Raw genomic sequence first — 22,188 nt, 5'->3', positions numbered from 1 at the left:
TTATGAGAGAGATCTCTCCTTACACAACTAACAGAGCAGCAACAGATGAAAGTCAGACACTGGACCTGGACTTTCTTACAAATGTTCATTTTGTTGTAGGCTATCTGTAGAGCTGCAATGTTTTGTCTTTGAATGCCAGAATATTAAAACTTGATATTGCTCAAATCAAATTCACATATCTTGTGGTTTACGTTTGATAAAGAAAACAAATTAACAGTCATTTTCGATTTTATTATCATAACCCTTAAAAATGACTTGAAACAACACACAGCATATAAACACACCTCAACATTTCCAAATAAATACTGTACAGATGGTTTAATCAAACATGCCCTTAAGTCCATAATACGCACTTTCATTTAGTAAAAAAATGAAGTGTCAATAAGACAAACTCGTCTTAAATAGCTAATTGTTTTCTGGCACAAAATAAAGACTGTTTCCATTCCCCCAATCCGTTATTTCTCCACAGTTTGAAGCGACTCCTTTCCCATTCAGTCCAGGTCTTTAAGAATGAAAACAATAGCAATGTGCAAAACTCTACCATTTCTGTCCATGTGTAAAGGTATCCTGCAAAATTTCTCTGAGTGATCAACTAAAACATTGCAGTCCATAAGAAAGCTGACGCATGTGGGCACATTCTTGCGTTTAGATGCGCACTTGATTATAAATACGCTAAAGGGGTCCCTTAGAAAAAATCACTTCTTACCTTTTTATTAAGAACCTTTATCCACTACAAGAACCTTTTTACAACTAAACGGTTCTGTGGATGTCAAAGATTCTTTATGAAACCATACACCCGAAAAAAAAACATTTAAAGTACCCTTATAAGACGGCGTTTCAAGTTAAATCAGTTCATCTTTATCCAAACGCGCATCGATACCGGCGCGTTTTGGCACGCGTTCTTTGCGAACGCCGCATTGGAGGTCATTGTTTTTTAAAGGTGACTTTGTGTTGAGATATAACATCTGGACTGAAGTCTTCACAGTGGACCTTGAAGAAAGAAGCACTCCAGAAGGTTATCAACTTTTCAGATGAGGCAACGACGACAATTTATCAACTTTCCCAAACGCAGCAGCGCTTTCTACGCCTTTCAGCCACTCTTTACATTTCCTCATGACGGTCTCGTCCACGTCTCCATCCTCCTCCTCGTACTCCACATCATCGTATTTATGCTGATCATTGAGGAGAGAGATCTTCACAATGGTGCTGATATCGTTGGCACCTTCCAGTTTGGCAACAGGCCCGGTGCTTTTATTATTCGAGCTGCTTTGAGCCCTTCTGGACGGAAAAACCCGGCGGTGTCTCAGGTCCGCGGACGCGCAGCACTTCTGTTGCTTGGCCATCATCTGCTTCTCCAGGTTGCGCTTCTGGATGACCAGGATGGCTTCGGGCGTCAGGCTGAGGGAGAAGTGGATCTCTTGTTCGCCTTCTTCTTTCGCTAAAGACGTCCTGGAGGAATATTTATGGCTTGATTCGCCAGAACTGGATCGCGGGACGCTTTCGCATGAGGTAGCCACTGGTTTGGGAACGCTCAACCACGTATGTTTGCTGTCCGTCTCGGGATCGGGAGGGATTCGGGTCGACTTATGTCGTCCGTGCTGTTTTAAATGTGCCGATGGCCACGGTGATTCCAGTTTATTCTGTTCCGACTCCCTGTCGTCTCCCGTCCTCTGAGGAGGCGCGACGTTATCTCTGCTCTTCTTTTTCCTGAATAGCTCCTTTCTTGGCGAGGATATCCGTGAGTGAAGGTTTATCGGTGGGAAAGGCATTTTCAACGAGTAAAACAACGAGTTCGGTGCGTAAATGGCATGAAAAATAAGTCCATTCGCTTGAATCTTTGGGTGTCAGACGCAGCGGTCCATCGTGCCATACATCTCACTGCTAGACTGACAAGGGGCGGGGCAACCGCAAGCTTTATGTAGGTTTATACGGAAGGGGCGTGGTTACTGTGTAAAGGTAAAAACAACAAAGGCATGCTCACACATTCCCAGGTCAGGTGGCACCATATTGCATGGCACATGTAAAACCATGAATGTTAATGCATTAAACAAAATTAATACAAATTTTACAAAGCCTACTGTTGATAAACTCTTAAAATGCTGGGCTATCATTGTGGCAAAACCAGCCGATGGGTTACATTAACCCAGAAAATGTTTATTTCGAACCCAGCAAAGGGTTAAAACAACCCAGCATACGTTAAAGAACAACCTTGAGATATTGGGTTGATTGGCTTGGAGGTATTAGTTGAAGCAGAGAGACAAATGTGTTTCTTTGTGCTTGCTGGTGATTTTAGGTCAGGTTGACTCAAAAGTTTTGGGTTGAGCCATTATATTCTACAATTGCCATGCTTTTATTTCTTGTTTTTTCTGTCATTTTTATTGTTTCTATTCCATTGTAGCAATGAACAATTGTGAAAAGCGCTACATATATAAATTTGAACTGAAATAAATTCCAACCCAACAAATTTGATTTTACTTCGAAAATGTCTTAAGCACACAAAAAAATTACTTCTTAATATTTTTGTTTAGTTTTCAGTACAAATATCTAAAAAATCTTAAACAAGATGCTTTTTCTTGATGATCAAAACGACCTAAGAAAATAAGTCTAGTTTTTGGACCAAAAATATTAAATGTAAAGTGATTTTGTGCATAAAACAAGCAAAAAAATCTGCCAATGGGGTAAGCAAAATTTTCTAGATTTTTTTTATTTATTTAGTGTTTAAGAAAAAAATTTCAAGATTTTTTGCTTACCCCATTGGCAGATTGTTTTTGGTTGTTTTATGCACAAAATCACTTTACATTTAATATTTTTGGTTTAAAAACTACACTTATTTTCTATGGTCGTTTTGCTCATCAAGAAAAAGCATCTAAATATAAGAATTTTTTGATATTTTTACTGAAAACAAGACAAAAACACTAAGAATTTTTTTCTTGAAAATCATTTTTTGCAGTGTAAGAAATAAAGTCCAAGATCCCCATTGGCAATTTTTTTTGCTGCTTTTAAGCACAAATTAACTTAAATTTTATGTGATTTTTGTCTAAAAACTAAACTTATTTGCTCATCAAGAAAAGACATCTTAATTTAAGAATTTTTTTATATTTGTACTGAAAACAAGACAAAAATACTATTCAAGTCTGTTTGTTTTTAAGTGTTTAATATTCAGATACTGAGATTTGTGTTGTTCATCTCTTTAAACAGAAGTGTACTGGAATGCAGCTTCATAATTAAGATCCGGCTAATGGTTCTTACTTGGCTGGCTGTCTATATTTTCTCCTTGGCGACCTTGGCAAAGCACAGCCAAGGTTAAAAACAAACTGCATTCTTTGTTATTGATTTGTCGTCCTCTTTTTCAACTATTTATAATTTTACAGCGACAGCTGCTACGGCACCCAGCCACTGAGAAGTGTTTCAGGCTCAATATGATGAAGAAAATAATCAATGAGCTTATCCTAGTGTTTAACATCACACAAAGACAGATGCTAATTTTCACAAGCGATATCGACTGATCGTCTGCTGAATTTAATTAGAGACACTGTTTCAAGTCAAAACCCGATTTATCGGTATTGTCTTTGACTCACGTGTTACAATGTGTACGATTCTGTTCGTTTTTCAAGGCACGTGTAAAAAATCAACTGTTAGCTCATGCAATGTATCAATTAACACCGTACAATTCTTTTGAAGCCATGTGCTGACATTTCAGTTGTGATTCATTGATAATCTTTCTCTTTTTTCTAATGTAAATCTAAAACATTTTATATCCTCTCCGGAGATAGGGTCCACTATCACATGATGCTAATTATGGTCACGTGATCAGCATTGTGCACAACAGGAGTGTGCAGTGGAGGAGGGATGCTCAAGAAAGCAGAGCACTCCGACAGTTGTCATGGAAACCGCATCTACGGAAGCACAGGCTCCTCGTCTAAAAACAGACAAGCCGCTCTAGGTTATTAGGTCATGTTAAGATCACGTGATGCTTGGAGGAACAACCTGTATCTGCTCATGTGGGAGATGATCAGAAGGGTTTAAAATAGGAACTTATCGTTTCTTGAAAGAGAAAAGCATGGAATATCATCATCATCTCAGATTCAGTGTGGCGAGAGACAGCTGTCTCTTTTGCCCTGGGCTAATGACACACATCATTATTCAGTAGTAGGCTACACATCAGCCAGAAGAGCATGGCACTTAAAAATTATGAAACAGGCAGTACTCAAGGAATATTGCATTTATTTGGTGTGTTGTAACATTTCATCATATGAAAATGTTTTTCTTTTGCTTTTGGTAGAAATGTGTTTGTCTGTACAAAAAGTCAACAGTAATACCCGACTTCATTCATAAACATGATACTATAATATTAATGCACTTGTTGTTCACTTGGTTTAACTGGCAGTAAATCGACTATTAAGCATTGTTTAAAGGATAAGTTCACCTGAAATATATTTTACTTAGCGTCATGTTGTTTCAAATCCATATTAACACAAAAACAAAAGGATTTAAAAGCAGACCGCCTCAGTCCCCTTCATTTACACTGTACAGATAACAAAGCTATTTTGAAGTTATCCTCAAGTTAAGCAGAAAAAAAGAGCATCATGCCGGTTTGATATGACGTGAAAGTGAGTAAGTGATAAACGATTTGTAGTTTCAGGTGAATTAACCCTTTAAACCATTTTACCTCTCCACACAAATAATAAAAATAACAAAACAGCCTTAAAAAGAAAAAAAAAACATAACATTAACATAAGCACACTTAATATTCACAAATGTATTTAAAATTAGTATTTTAAGACATATAGGAAATGATTTTAAATATCAAGAAGAACAGTGTGGCAGGGACAGAGATTTAATGAAAAAGTCATATTTGACGTATTAACTCTCTCAAAGCAGGATATCAGATGAAATACTGGATAGTTTAGCCCAAGCAGGAGGTGAAGCACTTCATAACAGCCTCTCTGTGAAGATAAAAACAACTAGTGTTTATGATTCATAATAAAGATGAGTGAGGGTTACAGAATGTATGGCTGATATTAAAATCTAAAGAAACAGATGGTATATAGAGTAATAATAATATTTAATCCTAAAGCACGTTGTAAATCTTGTTTATTGTTTTGGAATTCGACTTGATTCTTTATTGCTAAAAACAAGATTTGTTTTGAATCAGATGTCTGTTTTGTTGCTGGGCGGAGCTTTTGAATATTTTATTTTGCTTTGAAAGAAAAACATGCGAGTATTAGATCAGCCCTTCTTGTATAGAAAATTTACAGAATATTTATATTTATTTGCTGGTACTCAAAGTTTCATATAAAAACAATCCATTGGATAAATAACAAAATTGTTTTGTTATTTTAATTAAGTAACTTACACTCCTTTTACTTTTACACTTACTTTTCTTTTTTAATTACATTTAAATTAAACTTTTCCCTGCAATTAAATGGTGTATTCATGTAAATGACACGTTCAACACCTTTGTACAAGCCACAAAATATTTTTTAAATTGGTTATCAGAAGTAAAATTGGCTTTGATGATTTTTTTATTCTAGCAAAGATAAATAACATAAGATATGTATGTACACTCTAAAAAATAAATGCTGGGCATTGTTAAAAAAACGTGTTAAATAAACCCAGAAAGTTTACATTTGACCCAAAAATGTGTTAAACAGCCCAGCCCAGGTTAAATTACAACCCAACGGGTTGGGATTGTCCCTTTTTAATCCGATGCTGGGTTAAAATCCCATGATTTTTTTTTACAAATGAGTATTGTAGTTTATCACTGTCTTGTAATATTAGTAGATATAAATGAACATAAATAAATAGAAAATAGTGTCTTAATTATTTAGATTATAACAATATTAAACACCAGCCTTTAAGCCAATCCACTGCAAATACTTAAATGCTGACAGGACCTGAATATCATCAAAAGACTGAAAAATATCAGGATATAATTTTTACTATATCCCCCATCCCTAGTACGGATCGAAGGGATGAGGTAACCATCACGGTCTCCAAGGCAACAGTGGAACAAGGTCACGGTGCCTCCCGCCTCAGCCTCCGCCCCTTTCCTCTCTCTTCTGTTTCTGTCACCTCTCTAAATGTGTTGCTATGCAGACTTTGTCACGCTCAAAATTCACAGGAAGTGGAGGAGGCGTAAAAGCGGTCCAGGTTAAAAGCAAGAGTAACAGAGAATTCGTAAGAGTAAAGACAGAAAGAGAAAAATGCAGAACGTCTGCAGACGTTACGCGTCCCTCCTGCATTAGACTCGCCCACATGTCGGCCGTAATCAGATGAGGAGTTTGGCGTTAAGCTTAAAAGCATTGCACATACAGCACATAAATAAATGATGATTAACTACTTCTGCTTTCTGATGAAATATGGGAGCAACTGATGTCCTAGCTTAACAGAGGGTGGATTGGATCTTCTTAAAAACAGCTGAATAAGCCACAACGTAAATGACAGCAGATTGAAAAACAAATTATGCAAATGCAGAGATGTTATGGGATAACTATTTGCATATTATTCCACTAAAAACAAATGTTATGTTATTGTTTACCATCCTCATATCAAATTTATTTTATCTTTTAATAATCTTTGATATATAATTTCATAATAATGCATTTATTTTTCAATCAGATGAACAGCATTTGTCCCTGTGTGAGAGATGAATCGTCCAACTCTAATGTCTTTTTGCCAACTATGAAAACGTCTTACGCTTGAATACTCAAAAGTCACAAGATGAGGAAAAGTCACAAAACTACTCAAATGACACGGCCTGTATAAAGCATAATAAAACGCATAGTAGATTATTAAAAGCACCTGCTCATGTAGAAAACATCTTGATGTTAAAAACCGAGGCTGTTGTGATAAACAGCTCATGACGTGATGGCAGCTCTCGCTAATCCAATAAAAACAGTGAAAAGAGCCCTAACGCAAGCTTAAAGCGCCATAACAACAACAACATAACTGAGCTTGTTGAAGGGTGTGGGTTCTTTAAGGTAAACAGTCAACAATGAAACAATGGGGTTTATCTAAAGATGAATCATCCGAAGATAAAGAGAGAGATGGGTGAAAGGTTTGATCTGTAGATGAGAGAAATGCAGCAGGTGGAATACAGAGGGAATCAGGAATCATTTGTTTCCCTTTCCAAGAGGTTCCTGAAGGAGAATGTGTGTCAGGATGGGGGATGGTGTGACTGGTATCAGAAACATGCACAAGCACCTTTGGTTGAACAGGAAGATGGGTTAGCATGTGTATTCTTTCCTGTTCAAAGATTCAGATCAAATTGGGGTGAGGGCCACCCTTTGAGGTAAAGAGATTTAATAATATTAATGCTCACATTACATCTTTCTTTGATTTTAATTATAGTCTGTCTGTGACAGGACAAATTATAGTCTCAGATTACGGTCTTCCTCTAAATCTACTTGTGCTCCCCTTTATCATTTTGACTGAAACCAGTAAGGTTTTAAATAATTTGCATAAATAAGATCATTTTTGTTATTGTGGGGGACCCTCTTCATTGTCGTTTCAATCCTTGATTTCATTAACGCTCCTCATTTCCATACAATCTTTCTCTTTTTGTGTCAGAGAGAAGAAAGAAAACCATACAGGATTGTAACAACATTAGGATGAGTAAATGGCTTAACTATATACGTAAAAGGTCAGAAGCAGACAAAATTCAATTGCTGCCACTATCAGCTCAGTTAACAAATATACAGCGCACCATCACCATTCTTTAAGGCCTTACCAATCTCATCATTTTTTTAATCCAATCTTTTTCCTCTTTGTAAACATGGAGTCGCCCCCAGAAATGTGTAAGGTGTGAACAAAATGGCAGAAACAATGCCTTTAGGGGCGTGTCGTAGTAAGGACGCATGTGTCATCACAACAACTTACTGTTCAGCTCTTTGACACTGGGGTTTTAAATACAGATCAACATTCAAGACGAGACATGTGTGCAAACTGGAATAATGCAAAGATCAGGGAGCTCCTCACTATCTGTGCTGAAACTGAGATCGATCGCCAGCTTCATAGAACAGCGCAAGTTCATGATCAGATCAGAAAATAAATGCACACGTCTGGTTTCTCCAGAGAGAAATAGCTGATGATAAGAAAATTTACACGTTTATTTTCTGTAATCTGTGTGAGAAAAGGGCTAAAATATATGGACTGGCTGTATACACGAAGAAGTAAGGGTGTCGGTTTTAGATTTATCCACTCCAAAAATAGCGGATTGTGGCTCCCAAAAAGTTGGATCCATCTGGAAACCCTGACTCAATAAAAAATTTGGACGTATACACAGTGGCGACTCGTGACTGCTCTTCCGAGGGGTGCAAATTCAAAATAAGAGTTCGGAGTGTAATGTGTGTTGCTCGTGTTTTCAAAATATGTGTTTGTTGCGTCATTTGAACCATGTGCATCACGCGTTTTGTCAAAATAAGTGCCTGCTGCACACGCATCAAAACCATTTATGAAAAAACACTTATTTTGACAAGACACGCGATGCACATAGGATCACTTGACGCGCAGAACACATATTTTGAAATTACGAACCACACACATGAAGGGCTACATACATGTTGTGACGAACTTTGCATCGAGCGTCCTCAAAAAAAGAAGTCACTGGCCGCCACTGCATATACATAGATAGTCTGTAGACAGACTCATAGTCTCATGCAGGGTTTACACCTGACACGGTAGACACGGGAAGCGCAAGTGATTTACATGTAAAGTTGATGCAAAGACGCGATTAGGCATCTTGCGGCGCAAATGGCGCGGAAGGCGGGGCACCAATGGAGCGTGGAATTGAGCGTTGAATTGACCGGTGCCGTGGGAAACGCGTGAGTTGAAAAATCTGAACTTCGGCGGATTTCCGCGCCACGTTAACCAGTCAGGACCTTGCTGTAGTAGTGACGTGATTATAGAAAGCGAGCTGAGTGGCGGAGTCTCAGCGGAGTCACAACAGCCCCTCCCATGACGCGAATTTCCACGTGAATGTCTCGAATGACTAGAATTTAACGCACGGCTTTCATGCGCGAATTAAGCGAGTGAACTCAAATGTTAAAGCGTCCAACTACGCGCGAATAGCACGTTTTTGCCGCCTCTACTGCGTAGGGCTGTCAAAATTGCTCAAAAATGACGTTCGAATATTCTCCCTAAAAAACCCACGAATATTCGAACTATTCGAATATCTGGTTGCCCATTTTTTCAAAGACGTTTAACGACGCATTACGTCAATAACAGGACAAATTAATATAAAGAGACATAACTACTTCTATAGGTAATCTATTTAAGTTTAAACATATTTGACAACGTATATTACATACACAAAACAAGTAAATCAAGAGACATCAAAATGATATGGTACCTCGGATACATTGCTTGACAAAACTCCCTGAAGCCTGCTCCATCCACGACACTGATCGGTCTCATGTCCTTACAAATGAACGAAATTAATTTCTCCGTTATGACCTCTTGTTGTGTTGCAGACAAATAGCTTGTGGCGGGCGATGCAAAGTAAGTGTTAAGACGTGACTGTTTAGCTGGAGTTCCACACATTGTGGTCTTGTACACACCGCAAACTTTCAGGAGTGACAACCGCATTTAAATGTGAAAATATGATGATTGACACGGAGATAACCATAGCAACGGTCTGCCGTCTCACATGCTTATCACTCACAGCTTTGATGAAAATAATTAAACAGCATTATGTTTTGCAATAAACCTCTGTCGTGTCGTTGTGTATTGTACGCATTTGTGAGGCTGCGCGCGCTCTTGCAGTGTTGCCAGGTCCTCGTCTTTTTTGTACTCGCATACCATTTTAGCGCTTAACCGTTTATGGATTTCTGTACCGCGCAAACAGAAGACTTTTCCCCCTTGTAATAATTTATTTCTTCAGAAGAGAGACCTGTCATGTCTATGATGCACGTTTAAAAACTTTATTAACTAGTTGTTCATTTTAGTTATGTTGGCTACACACTATGCAAAGTTTCTGTAAACGCGGTTGTCACTGCAGTTTGCGGGAGTTAATGCGGTTGTAGAATGCGATTGTCAGTCCCGTAAATTACTGAAGTGTGTGTGTACAGAACAGGATTAAGCATTAAAAGTTGAAGTGACAAACGAATTAATATGCAGTGTGTACAAGATGCCATGCTCATTTGGGTGCACATTTTCGAGATGTGACATCATGTTGCTAGTGTTTGAATGGTATGCTAACAACTTTATCTCGCGGCTCAACAATTTTACCTCCTACCGACCAAAATCCAAAGTACTTCCAGACATAGCTTTTTAGATTTTTGGGGGTTAAAATCGCTTTCTCTGCTGCGGTTGACTTTCTGCCATTTTCCATGCAAGACGCGTCAACTTTTAACAGTGACAGACAGTGTGACTACTGTGAACTGTCCCTGAACCAGGCGCATTAGTGCGCCCACTTACAAAGCAGACAGCCACGCCTCTACTACCGCGGGCTTTAAAAAAATAATAATAATTTATTCGAATATGAATTTTCATATTCGAAATTAGTTTTTTTTAACTATTCGAATATATATTCGAATTTAGAATATTCGTTGACAGCCCTACTACTGCGGCTGGTGGGAATGCACCATCAGATTATAGAAACTCCTTTTTAGTAATTTGACTTAATCTTGGCTGCCATACAGTACAACGTGAAGTGTTTTACACAGGTGTGCCTCATTAGTCATGAAAAGTGAAGCCTCTGGCTCTTTGATTTAATAACGCTTCTTGTTTTTATAGAATATTTTCAAATACTTATCTTTGTGTGTTCAACAGAAGAATGTAACAAGATTAGGATGAGTAACCGGTATGAGTATTCCTCGGCTTCTGACCTCAGAAAACTTAGGTGTAACATCAGACAAAATTCAATTGCTATTATTATCAGCTCAGTTAACAAATATACAGCACACCATCACTATTCTCGTAAACTGCTTAAGCTGAGGTGGATGGTGACCGCAAAACACAGAGCCATTTGTATGACACTAGTGCCTACAGTAGGGGATTAGTGCCATATGGTAAAGCCCAACAGACGTAGGGTCATGAGTAAATAACAACATGTTTTCATTCTGGTAATTCAGCTCACCCTGTGTACACAACACAATCCTACCTTACAAACATTGACTAAAAGATAGACGTGTCACAGTCTGACACGCTGCCATTTGGAGACAAACTTCACATTGTAATAATGGGATTGTTTGGGGTTAAAACAGGCAGTCAGTTGACAGTTAACTTTAGAGCATTTTACATTCATACATACATTACGTACTAAATTATTATTATTAGGCTATATTAAGCTAAACTAACTCTAGCATTAAAACAAAGTGGAGTGGTTATGCAGTACATTTGCATTTATTATTCATAAGCATAAATAATATATAAATGCAAGGGAGTGGCCATGTGTCTTTTCAGCAGATGTTGCCTAAAATCTATGACCAAATACAGTATAGAACAATACTTGATAAATTAAACCCACAATATATAAGATTTTAGCGTTAAAATGTCCAAAAACTACTAGCAGTGTTTTATATTTTTTCACGTGTACTTGCATTACCCTAAATGTTTTTAACAATGTTTAAAAACCAAATAATTTGTATTTTTAAAAAACTTTTGGCCCCTCTACATAGGGTCGCTTGTCAGTGATGTCATGGTCCGGGTTATTCTTGGTTTCTGCTTTTGTTGCCATACACTCATTTGCTGGTTATTCCAGCTGTGTAAATTTATGCAATTGATTGCACATGAACATTTACAAATGTTTTTATTAAAGGAAGAAAGGATGTGTTAATTTTAACACATTGTTTTGTGTTATCCTATTTAACACCCTGGGCCCTATCTTGCACCCAGCGCAATTGACTTTGTCAGTGACGCATGTATCATTCATATTTTGCACCGGCGCACAGCGGGTTTTTCCCTCCACAAACGCACGTCGGCAAATTAGGGAATGAACTTGCGCTCCCTGGGCGGTTCAGCGCAAAAAAGAGGCGTGTTCCGGCGCAAACCATCCCTGATACTATTTTTCAGTTTCAAAAAACAATTGCACCACTGACCAGAAAAAACTAGTCTGAAGTCAGTGGCGCGTTGCGCGTGGTTCATTATGCTATTTTAAGGGCGCATGCTTGACCATAATGTATAGCGTGCACAACGCGCACACACTTTGCTTATCTAATCTACACAGATGCAACAGTTATTTATATCATAAATTGTTACAATAAAAATATTAACACATGAGATAAGGGGAATCATAGTGGTGAGCATTGTGGTGAAAAATTCTCATGCAAATAAAGATTAAAATATTTTCATATTTGTTGTGTGGCTGTATTATGTTTATTTTATGTAAATAATCATTAAAATGTTTTCATAAGAAACCTTAATGTATATGAACTTGATTTGTAAGTGTTCTTTGGGGTTGGACCTTGCTTGCGTTTCTTGGGTCCGATTTCAAAGCCCCCAAACCCTTTCAGCGGTGAGGGGGACGCAGCGCTGTCCTCTGCTGGCGTCTGTGTAGAGGCAGATCCACCTCCTGTTACACGGCGTGGCCAATTTATGCTGGCAAGCTTGGGATTCCCCCGTCTCCTGACATCATTGTAGCGCTTGGCGCAGCGATGGGGATGCCAGCTGATGAGACAATTGTGGCTATTTCCTCTCACGCCTGTTTAACCGAAGCTGATTTGGGCGGGTTTCTCCCATCCCCATACAAAACAACTTCTCTGTCTGTGACTGCTCTTACAAGAACGTCGGTCTCCTCGGCTGTGAACCGCTCCTGGCGTGCGCCTGGTAAATCCGTCATAATAATAGCAACCCGCCATGGAACTTGCGCACTTGCGTTTAAAGGGAATGTTGAATAGCGTTCTGATTGGTTTATTTGAGGTTACGCCCAAACCACACCTATGAATAATGAAAATACTTCAGACCAACCCCTTATTGATTTGCACCTGGCGCAAGAGTTATTTCTCCCGCCGGGAAAATAGCAACAGCGCCCAAGATCCGCCCACAAAGTCACTTGCGTTTTGCGCTTCACACTTGCGTTTCAGATCGTTAAAATAGGGCCCCTTATGTGTCATTTCGTGTTGATTTTGAGTTCAAATAAATAGAAGGGACAACACAAGATGTGTTAAAACAACACAAAGTGTGTTCCAAAAATAACACAGAGATGTGTTAAAGGCGCTCTAAGCGAATAATGTGCGACGTCACTTCCTGTTGATGTTTGAACTGTTTTCAAACAGACAGAGCGTAGCTAACTCCTCCCCCTCCCCCTCCCTTCCGTGCTTTCATGAACGCGCCCAACCCCCACCCCCAAATCCTTCTTGCCGTTTATTGGCTGGAATACTTTGTTTTGTTTTGTGCTGGCTAGGTTTGGCCATTTGTTGATATTGCCGTTTGTGAAGCCTGGGCTGTCTACAAAGATCGCGTTTTTTTACAGTTTGATCAGCGGACAGGCAGCAAGCAGATAGTGAGGAGATGTTTCCGGTATGTAACAAAAAATGTTTTATGGTCTAAAACGCTTCAATTCGCTTAGAGCACCTTTAAGTTAAGGACAACATACTAGATGTAGATAAAGATACAAGGAACGATATCACTGTGATCACTTGCTTGGCAATCTTTTCCAATTGTTGAACGGTAAACCAATGACTGCCAATCAAATCAGCTTGAATCTAAAGTGCACGCGCATTTGAAATGACTGACACTGTGGAGAAGCTTATTGATGAGGTCTATAACATAAAATTAACAGGTGTTAAACTTTATAATGTTTTATTCTACTACACTTACTATACGAAAAGGTAAGATATTAGATTACACAAACTATTCACTGTTTAGAGATATGAAAATGCTGGTAATTCCCGCTATGTAAATTAAATTTATAAATTGAATGGCGCATGAACATTTACAAATGTTTTTATTAAAGGAAATATGCAATAATATTAATGACATTGAAGGTAAATGCTTTGCGCGAGTACTGCACCTTGTGAGCAAATTAGCATAAAGTTATCATTATCGTTCAGTGGTGTGGGCGCTAATATAGTTATCGTTAAAGTTATAATGTGAACGGCCCTTAACACTGGTCTACAGGTAGTATGATTTTCCTTGGCAAGCGAAGAAACTTGTGCAGTTGTGCATTTACATAAATACAAAGTATTGTCTGTTATAGGAGATCTGCAAGGCTGCTTTGTTAAATGGCAATAATAAACAGCTCAAATCCTTGTTGGCAATTATACTCTTTAGAGGCGGAGTGCACGATTTCTGATAAACGCTTTGGAAAAGCGGCGGGCCGACTACCAAAACTCTTGTAGCCAATCAACAGTAAGGTGCGCGTGTCTACTATGACATCGTTGCCTGGGTTGCGTATGTGTGTGGCGGGTCTATCAAAAGAAGGTCCAGATTCTATTGGGGTAGGGGCTTGTTTGATTAGGCGATTTCAAATGTCAACATTGGCTTTCAGAGATCATGGATCCTGCCTTTAATGCATTGGTGTTGTTTATTATTATAAACATTACTAAAAATGTATATGCTCACTTAAAAGATAACATAAGAAAAAAACAGTATGAAACACATGTAGGTGAGATGATGTACATTATGTACTCTGTACTTACCGTGCAAATGGAATGTAAGAGATGCTGTACCTAAAGACACACAAACACATACACAGTGTTAATGCCTAATGTCCTATTAAATGCTTAACAATAGTCTTTTTTAAAGCAGAAAAATAAAATAAAAATAACAGTAAAATGATGATCAATACAAAGAGAAAAACAGATAAAATGATAAAACCCCTGTGTGTGTATGCATGGTTATCACAAACAACCATATTGAAAATCATTTTTAAAGTGGGTGATGATGTATTCTGATTTCATTAACACATAAAACCTTATAAGGGTTTAAAAGACAAAACAACAAACTCTAACAGGATTTGTGATTTCTGAGAAACCCTAACGTTTCCTGGAAATGTCTGGCATCACTGATGCATCTGTTTGGTGTCAAGGAATTCATATTTCCCAGTACCCCCATTCATACATGCTTCATTCATGTGGTTGCTAGAGTGATGGTTGTACGATTAAGACTGTTGGTGGTCTGTAACACATACTGTAGTGTGGAAGAAAAGAACGTCCCGATGGTGAAACTGACAGCAATTACATGGCCAATAAAATCTGACCCACTGATGCAAGTAAAACTGGGCAGCCTCTCTGTCTGTCTTTCATAATATATGTTTTATAAACGTTCATAATGCAAAGATTCATTTTTATCTCGGTGATAAAAAACACATGTGTGGAATGTACATAAATAATTTAGCACCAATAAAGCCCAGCTAATAAAAGCCACTCCGCAAACACGTAAAACATTGGTCTTTTGTCTTCTCTTGGAGCTCAGTCCACCTGGTTCTGCACCTGTGCTCTGCTCATGGCCATGTGAAGGGGTCAGGACACACTTAGAGGATCAGATTAGTTTTACTGCCCACTTCTGTTTAGCTGCATTAGTGACACGGTAACACTGCCTATCTTTGCTTCTCACAGTTACTTTCATTCTGGGCGGTGAATGCTCTTTCTCCCTCTTATAATTCTTATGCAGCTCAAAATGTGAAGAAACTGAATTAATGTAAAAATTATTTTGATCTATATAAAGAAAACTTTAACATAAAGACTGTGACCCGAACCACCTGTTCAGTCCGTACATGCCTATACTGATTCCTGCCCCGCATCCGCAAATAACATGTTGATATTGTTCCACTAGTTCCACTCTACTCAGGGGTGCATCTCCCAAAAAACGGCATAACTGGCTGCTGAACCACCATAGTATGATGCATAGTTGGAGAAACTGTTTCCCAAAAAACATCCGCACATCCGTCGTTTGAACCATGTTGGTTCAATAATAAAGTTGCTGATGTTCAGATCTATTTAATGTCAGATTATTTCTGTAAATAATGTACATTGCATCTAAAGACTTCTTTTTTGTCATGTTTTAGTTTAATTTAATTTCAAGATATTTTATTAATTCGCAAGTGTCCTCCTACAGTACGTCACTCATCTCCGGGATTCCTTGTGATCTTAAATTTCGTAGCTCTGCGCACATGCACGGTTTTCAAAAACATTGCTTTATTTCTGTTTACAAACTAAAAGACATAAAATGGACTTTGTATATACAGTATTTAGAATGACAGATATTGAATGCACTGCATGTTGCTTGTTTATTTTGCTCATAAGCATGATCAATATAAATGTCATACTAACTAGGAAATATGCTTATAACCACATAACCAACTGATATTTTGACATCTATCAAGAGTTTGAGAGCAATTTATTTTGAGATCTGTTCAAACGAAAGATTATGTAATTTAATGCAGTTTGGGTATAAGTGCAAAGTTTAATGGTTTCTTTTAAGACAAAAATAAAGTTTTTTATTAAAGAAAAGTATTTTTGTTTTTTGTTTGTAGCCTATATGCTGTCAATTATAGTTTGGACATCTAACAAGATGTTTGAGAGCAATTTATTTTGAGATCTGTTCAAATGAAAGATTATGTAATTTAATGCAGTTTGGGTATAAGTGCAAAGTTTAATGTTTTTTTAAGACAAAAATATTTTTTTTTATTAAAGAAAAGTAGATTTTTGTTTGTAGCCTATATGCTGTCAATTATAGTTCTTAGAAAGAAAATCAGAATAGGCAAAAATCAGTATTGGCACATCACAATTACAGAAAATTTGGAAATCGGAATTGGCCAAGAAAATTGCAATCAGTGCATTTCTACTAGACACTGATGGCAAACTGCATGCAAACTTCAATTAACCTAGTGATCAACCTAAAACAGTAGAAGTGTTGTAGCAGGTAGCAGGTTTTAGAGAGATGCACGACACCACACATTACTACTTAACTGTTCAGGACAGTATTTAGCTACTTGAGGGATTTAGCTACTTTAGCTATAAGCTTTATGACACACGCACACACACACGCAAACACGCACACACACGTATGCACACATGTTGATACTGAAGGATACTGTTAATCTTTATATGAAACTTGTGTGAAGCATGTTTATGTATTTAAAGACAATAAGATGGTTATCAGATGATGTAGACAGGTTATTTTCTCCCTGTTTTAAATTCTTTTGTTCCATCCAATCTTAATATTCAAATGCACTTTAACGTTTTAATAAGTTTCCTAAAAATTGTAAACAAAAACCACCAGGTCAACTGATTGTCCAGCTATCAATTGTTTGAGATAATTGTCATCGCCCAATAACAGTGGCAGCTTTAAAATAATTTTTATTATTTTGATGTCCAGTAAACACTTTGGCTTTACGGTGCCTGATTTTATTTTGCTTAAGCAGAATGACATGCTAACCTTTGTGGCTTGTGTTTTTATAGTCAATGGCAGGTGGGGTGCAGGAGTGCCGTGAAGTCTATAGGTAAACATGCGTCAACCGTCAACCTTACAATATGTATGATGGACACATGCTTCAGTGTTTAATACTGCTTTTGTTTGTGTGTTTTTTTCATTGTGCTCCAGTGAAGTAATAAAAAAAATCCATCACCATGTTATGTTTTAATCAAAAGCACTGGGAAGAAACCCAGAAGAAAAGGTAAACAACAATGCATTGGACGACCAACCTGAAGCTACTACTATCGTTTTTTATCTTAGATGTAGAAAAATGGGCCAGATGAATGTTAAATCCCTTAAGCTGGTTTACTTAAAGACAAAGGGGTTCTACCTTGGTAATGGTATGTTTAAATAAGTCAAACTAGCTAATCTGCTACCTCTGCCTTAAAAATACATTTATATTAATATTAACATACAGTCCATATTACTTTTAGTAAATTGGTAATTACCCAGTGGACATTTTATGAGTGCTGTGTTGATAAACAATTAGATTTAATTGTGTTTTAAGTGCTTACAGAAATACAATGTCCAGCTAATGTTAACCAATAATAAAATTAACATGTAATGTACAAACAGAACGTATTCAAATCCTTTGATTTTCATGAATGACCCCGGGCGTGAGTTTTAACTGCATGGCAACATCACACAACAGCGTCAGCTGAACACTAAGCCCTACATTGAAATTGTATTGATAATCTGTTGGTGGTAGTAAGCCCAAAATAGGGTGAAAACCCTGTTTAAAAGATTGTCAACTTTGTCAACAATCACTAATTAATTTATATTTTGCCAGTTCCCATTTTTTTGGCCAAAATAAATAAATGTTCTCCAGCGTGTGTGGGTAGCGTCACCGCTTGTTCTCAAACCACTAATATGTAATAGTACGCTAAAGATGGCAGCTTTAACCATCAAAAATACTTGATAGATGTGGGGAGATTGGCCACTTTGGCCATAGTAAGATCATAAATCACATTTGTAGCTCAAGCATGCTTTGTCGTTTACCCTTACTTCCAGTTTTCTTCCCAGGAAGACTTGCTTTCAATTTAAACATGGCAGTGAAGTTAAATCAGTCTATATTTTATTTAAAAAAACCTAAAATCAATTATTGAGCACATAAAAATCTTTGTTCAAAACGGTCTTCTTACCTTAACCCTGATTCACGGCAAGCTTATAATAATGATTTATAATATAAGTGGTTGGGTTGGTTTTCATGGGAAATATTAGTTTGAAAAAATTTGAAAAGATGAGTCTAAGTTACAGATTGCAACTTTTACATGTTCAGAAAGCTGAAAATATAGTTTAGTTTGTACGTGTACGCTAGGGTCAACATACAGTGCACATGATGCAAATTTTGGCGCCAGAATAATACATATATTTTGTACGTGCAGTCGTGCACAGCTGGATTTTTGTCCCATTTGTCAAACGGCCGTGTACGTGTTCGAATCAATTGAACTAAGCTTTGCAAGGCTAAGTGTAAAAAACAAACTATATAACAGGCTTTACAGGAAACGGTTTATAATTGTACTGTACAAAACCAACATGTGTTCTAAATAAAATGACACTGATGCTGTTGTTTGATATGCCCTGAACTATTTGGGCTAATGATGGAAATGCACCTATAGTTAAAGAGGCCCTTCCACATAAAACTGTTTTTACTTGTATTTTTTGATATGTGTTGTGTCGTGAATGTGAAAATTAACTTCCACCTCCTCTGTCAGCTCTAGCCACTGAAAAGAAATAAGCGGAGAAATCAGGTCAGTTTGAAAAGCTGATCAGTGTGACGTGGAACTGATCGAGGTCATTACAATTCATGAGCTCTTCAACTTAAGACCGCACCCACATATTACGTGTAGTTTAGTTAGTTTTCATAACAAGTTACAGCAAGGATGGCTAAACGTCAACCGTACCGTATTCGGGCCATTGTTTTTCGTCAAGAGACATCATTCCTATTAAACGAGGGAATCATAACAGTTGCTACATGTTTGGATGTTCAGAAGAACGCTGGATTTGAAGAGAGACTGCGATAAAAAACCATTGCTCCTCCATCAATATTGGATCCGGACAGAATGGCGCAGCTTATGTGAGTAAAACACTTAGTCTTATGTGTCACTGTGGCGGCCGGTGTTTTCTCTTCTAAGGGACGCGAATTCATGCTGCACACACGTTGAAAGGGTTTATGATAAAAGACACGCGCGTGTGTGTGAGTAAAACACTTTAGTACTATATGTGTCACTGTGGCGGCCGGTGATTTCTCTTCCGAGGGACGCGAATTCATGCTGCACACGCTTTGAAAGGGTTTATTTTAAAAGACACGCGTGTTTGTGTGAGTAAAACACTTTAGTATAATGTGTTATCAGTTGCGGCCGGGATTTCTCTTCAGAGGGATTCACGCGAATTCATGATGCACACGCATCGAATGTGATAAAAGACACATGTGTGTTTGTGCGTTCGTTACACGCGCGTCAAAGGGTTTATGTAGAAGACGTTTGTGTGTGTGTTTTTGTGCGTGGTTTTACGATAAAAGACACGCGTGTGTGTGTCTAAAGGGTTTATGATAAAATATGCTTGTGTAAGAAAGACACTGTGTCTTAAGACACTCACTTAACATTAAACTGATTACACATGAGGTTAAATTGAAAGTTAGTTTGAACGAAAAACTGTTATCCAATCATAGCAGTGGGCGTTTACTTCCAAGTCGTCAATCTAGCCCGCCCATTAAAACGGATCATTTCTCTAACCAGCCTCAAAATCAGGGTACAAAATGGCCTATTACTTATTGCTTTTGATGTTTTTGGATGTAAAAACAACAGTATACAGTGTGTATAAGACAACAGTATAAAACAATAAAAACGACAGAGGAAGGGCACCTTTAAAAGGTTTGCTTCAATGATGTTTAATAGATGTTCTTCACCTACCATGTCATGGACAAAAACTGTAAAATGCAGAAGAATATTGCCAGACCCTTTTTATTCCACTGAAAGGACACAAAGAGAAACAAAATAAGATTGATGTAAATTAGTAAATTTTCTAAGTGACAAATTGTTAACAAACATCAGCATTAATGATTGTTGACGAAATCTTACCCAAAAGACTGCACATAACGTCAACACAAGGAACAGCTGGAGGGAAACAACACAAAAGATAAGCAACAGTTATCGAATACCCACAAGGCATTTAGTATATATACAATTTAAGTAACTTTATATTTTCATTTTGATTGTCTGAATTTAATAGATTCATTTCTTGAACAGATACAGAACAGAAACTGAATGAAAGAGGAAGTCATATAGAGAGCTGCTGTGATTTCTCTGGATTACTAAAGCAATGCTTTAAAACCTCTTATACCAAGGGTCTGTTGAATGCTCTATTCTGATTGGTTGAGAAATGTTCCATGGGTATGCTTTTTTTCAATAACCGCTCACCTAACTTGTGTGTCTTAAAAATAGGCACCAGAGCAATGTTTGTGGTAACCGTGGTATAAGCGGAATAATTGACTCTGGTCCTTTGAATTGTTTGAATTATTTTCTTATAATTCAAGTGCCCGTCGTCAGATATTCCTTACATATGGCGCTTTTCCATTGCATAGTACCCCACGGGCTTGGCTTGGTTAGCTTTTTCGTCGAGTTTAGTAACAGTGGGAGGGATTATAGGCCTGTCGTTATATTTAAGCTGCCTACAGCTGTGACGACATACAAGTGAGAGCGTCATTGGTGTTAAACGTTCCCATACATTCATTTATTTCTCAGTCCGCCACAAAATCAAAATTGACCACCACAAATAGATGTTTGCACATTGCGTTTATCACTACCTGTGTCTCACATGACAGTTTCTGTACAAACACCCCTGGTCAGTTGACACGCTCCGCTGAGCCTCATTTGAGTCAAAATTTTCGCATCGCAAATGTCCCGCCACAAACCGCAAGTTTGGAAAACACTGGAATGGTGTTCCTGATTCTCAACCTGCACTGAAAAACCTTAAAGTCAACTCAACTCAAACCATTTAAGTAAACCGGTTGCATTAGTTAAACACATACATTTGAGTCTTGTGAACTTAAACAAATTGAGTCAAATGCAGTTATGCACTTATATTTAAGTTCACACTGCTTAAATATAAGTGCATAATTGCACATGGCTCAAGTTCACAGTACTTAAGTTTATGTGTTTTAAAACTTAAATGGTCTAATGCAACCGGTTTACTTAAATGGTTTGAGTTTAGTTAAAGCTCTACTGTGTACTTTATTGAGTTAATTCTTAACAAAAACCCATGTTTTCCACGAGGGACATTCCTGAAATTCAAGCTCCGCCTTTCGCGCTTTCTCTCTACACTCACGCTGGCCGATAGCTGAAGCCTCCGGAGGTTGCATGAGTAGGCGGTATATGTCATCAAGACAGTCTTATTTCAGAATATTAACAATTATAAAGCTGACAATTATTCTTAGTTAATTGTAAATTGATGTAATATGCGTATGAATTGCGAATGTAATGCTCAGTTGATTTAAATAAACCAGGCTTGATGACGTATCCAGCCTGTGACCTGCGTAGCTGAATCCTTCGGATTTGACAACAGCCGCACACCGTGATGAACCTGCGATCTAATGCTTTGATTTGAAAGCCTGTTGAAGACATATTCTCGAGGACATTAAAACAAATCGCCAAGGAAGCGAAACGGGGATTTTAAACGACAACGTGACAGGAAAAACATCAAGACCAAAGTCACTATTGGAGTTAGTTTTCCAAGATGGGGCTCAAGGGACACTGAAGTTGCACTTTATATCTTCTCCACAGGTAATTCAGCATATTCGTTTACTTCTATACAGTCCATGTTGTAAACTTG

At 37.8% G+C, this 22,188-nt stretch overlaps 2 protein-coding genes across 2 annotated transcripts in view; both read right to left on the bottom strand.

The window, feature by feature from the left end:
• Positions 1 to 216: 216 nt before the first annotated feature.
• prr18 (proline rich 18) lies at positions 217 to 2,499 on the bottom strand. Its single transcript, XM_065251260.2, has one exon. It carries the CDS (start codon positions 1,767 to 1,769, stop codon positions 1,020 to 1,022), a length of 750 nt encoding a protein of 249 aa, XP_065107332.1. The 5' UTR covers positions 1,770 to 2,499; the 3' UTR covers positions 217 to 1,019.
• A 1,708-nt stretch (positions 2,500 to 4,207) lies between these two features.
• sft2d1 (SFT2 domain containing 1) overlaps positions 4,208 to 22,188 on the bottom strand; it is a 29,479-nt gene continuing 11,498 nt past the window's right edge. The window contains exons 5-8 of the mRNA XM_065251266.1: positions 20,439 to 20,474; positions 20,271 to 20,329; positions 14,583 to 14,612; positions 4,208 to 4,946 (exon numbers count right to left, since the gene is read on the bottom strand). Of these exons, the coding sequence (XP_065107338.1) occupies positions 4,907 to 4,946; positions 14,583 to 14,612; positions 20,271 to 20,329; positions 20,439 to 20,474 (165 nt within the window). The 3' untranslated portion in view covers positions 4,208 to 4,906. The remainder of the gene's footprint in view (positions 4,947 to 14,582; positions 14,613 to 20,270; positions 20,330 to 20,438; positions 20,475 to 22,188) is intronic.

Source organism: Paramisgurnus dabryanus, chromosome 20, assembly GCF_030506205.2.
Source record: "Paramisgurnus dabryanus chromosome 20, PD_genome_1.1, whole genome shotgun sequence".
Classification (NCBI taxonomy): Eukaryota; Metazoa; Chordata; class Actinopteri; order Cypriniformes; family Cobitidae; genus Paramisgurnus; species Paramisgurnus dabryanus.
The sequence above is the reverse complement of the archived record's forward strand: the minus strand, read 5'-3'. Positions and strand labels throughout refer to the sequence as shown.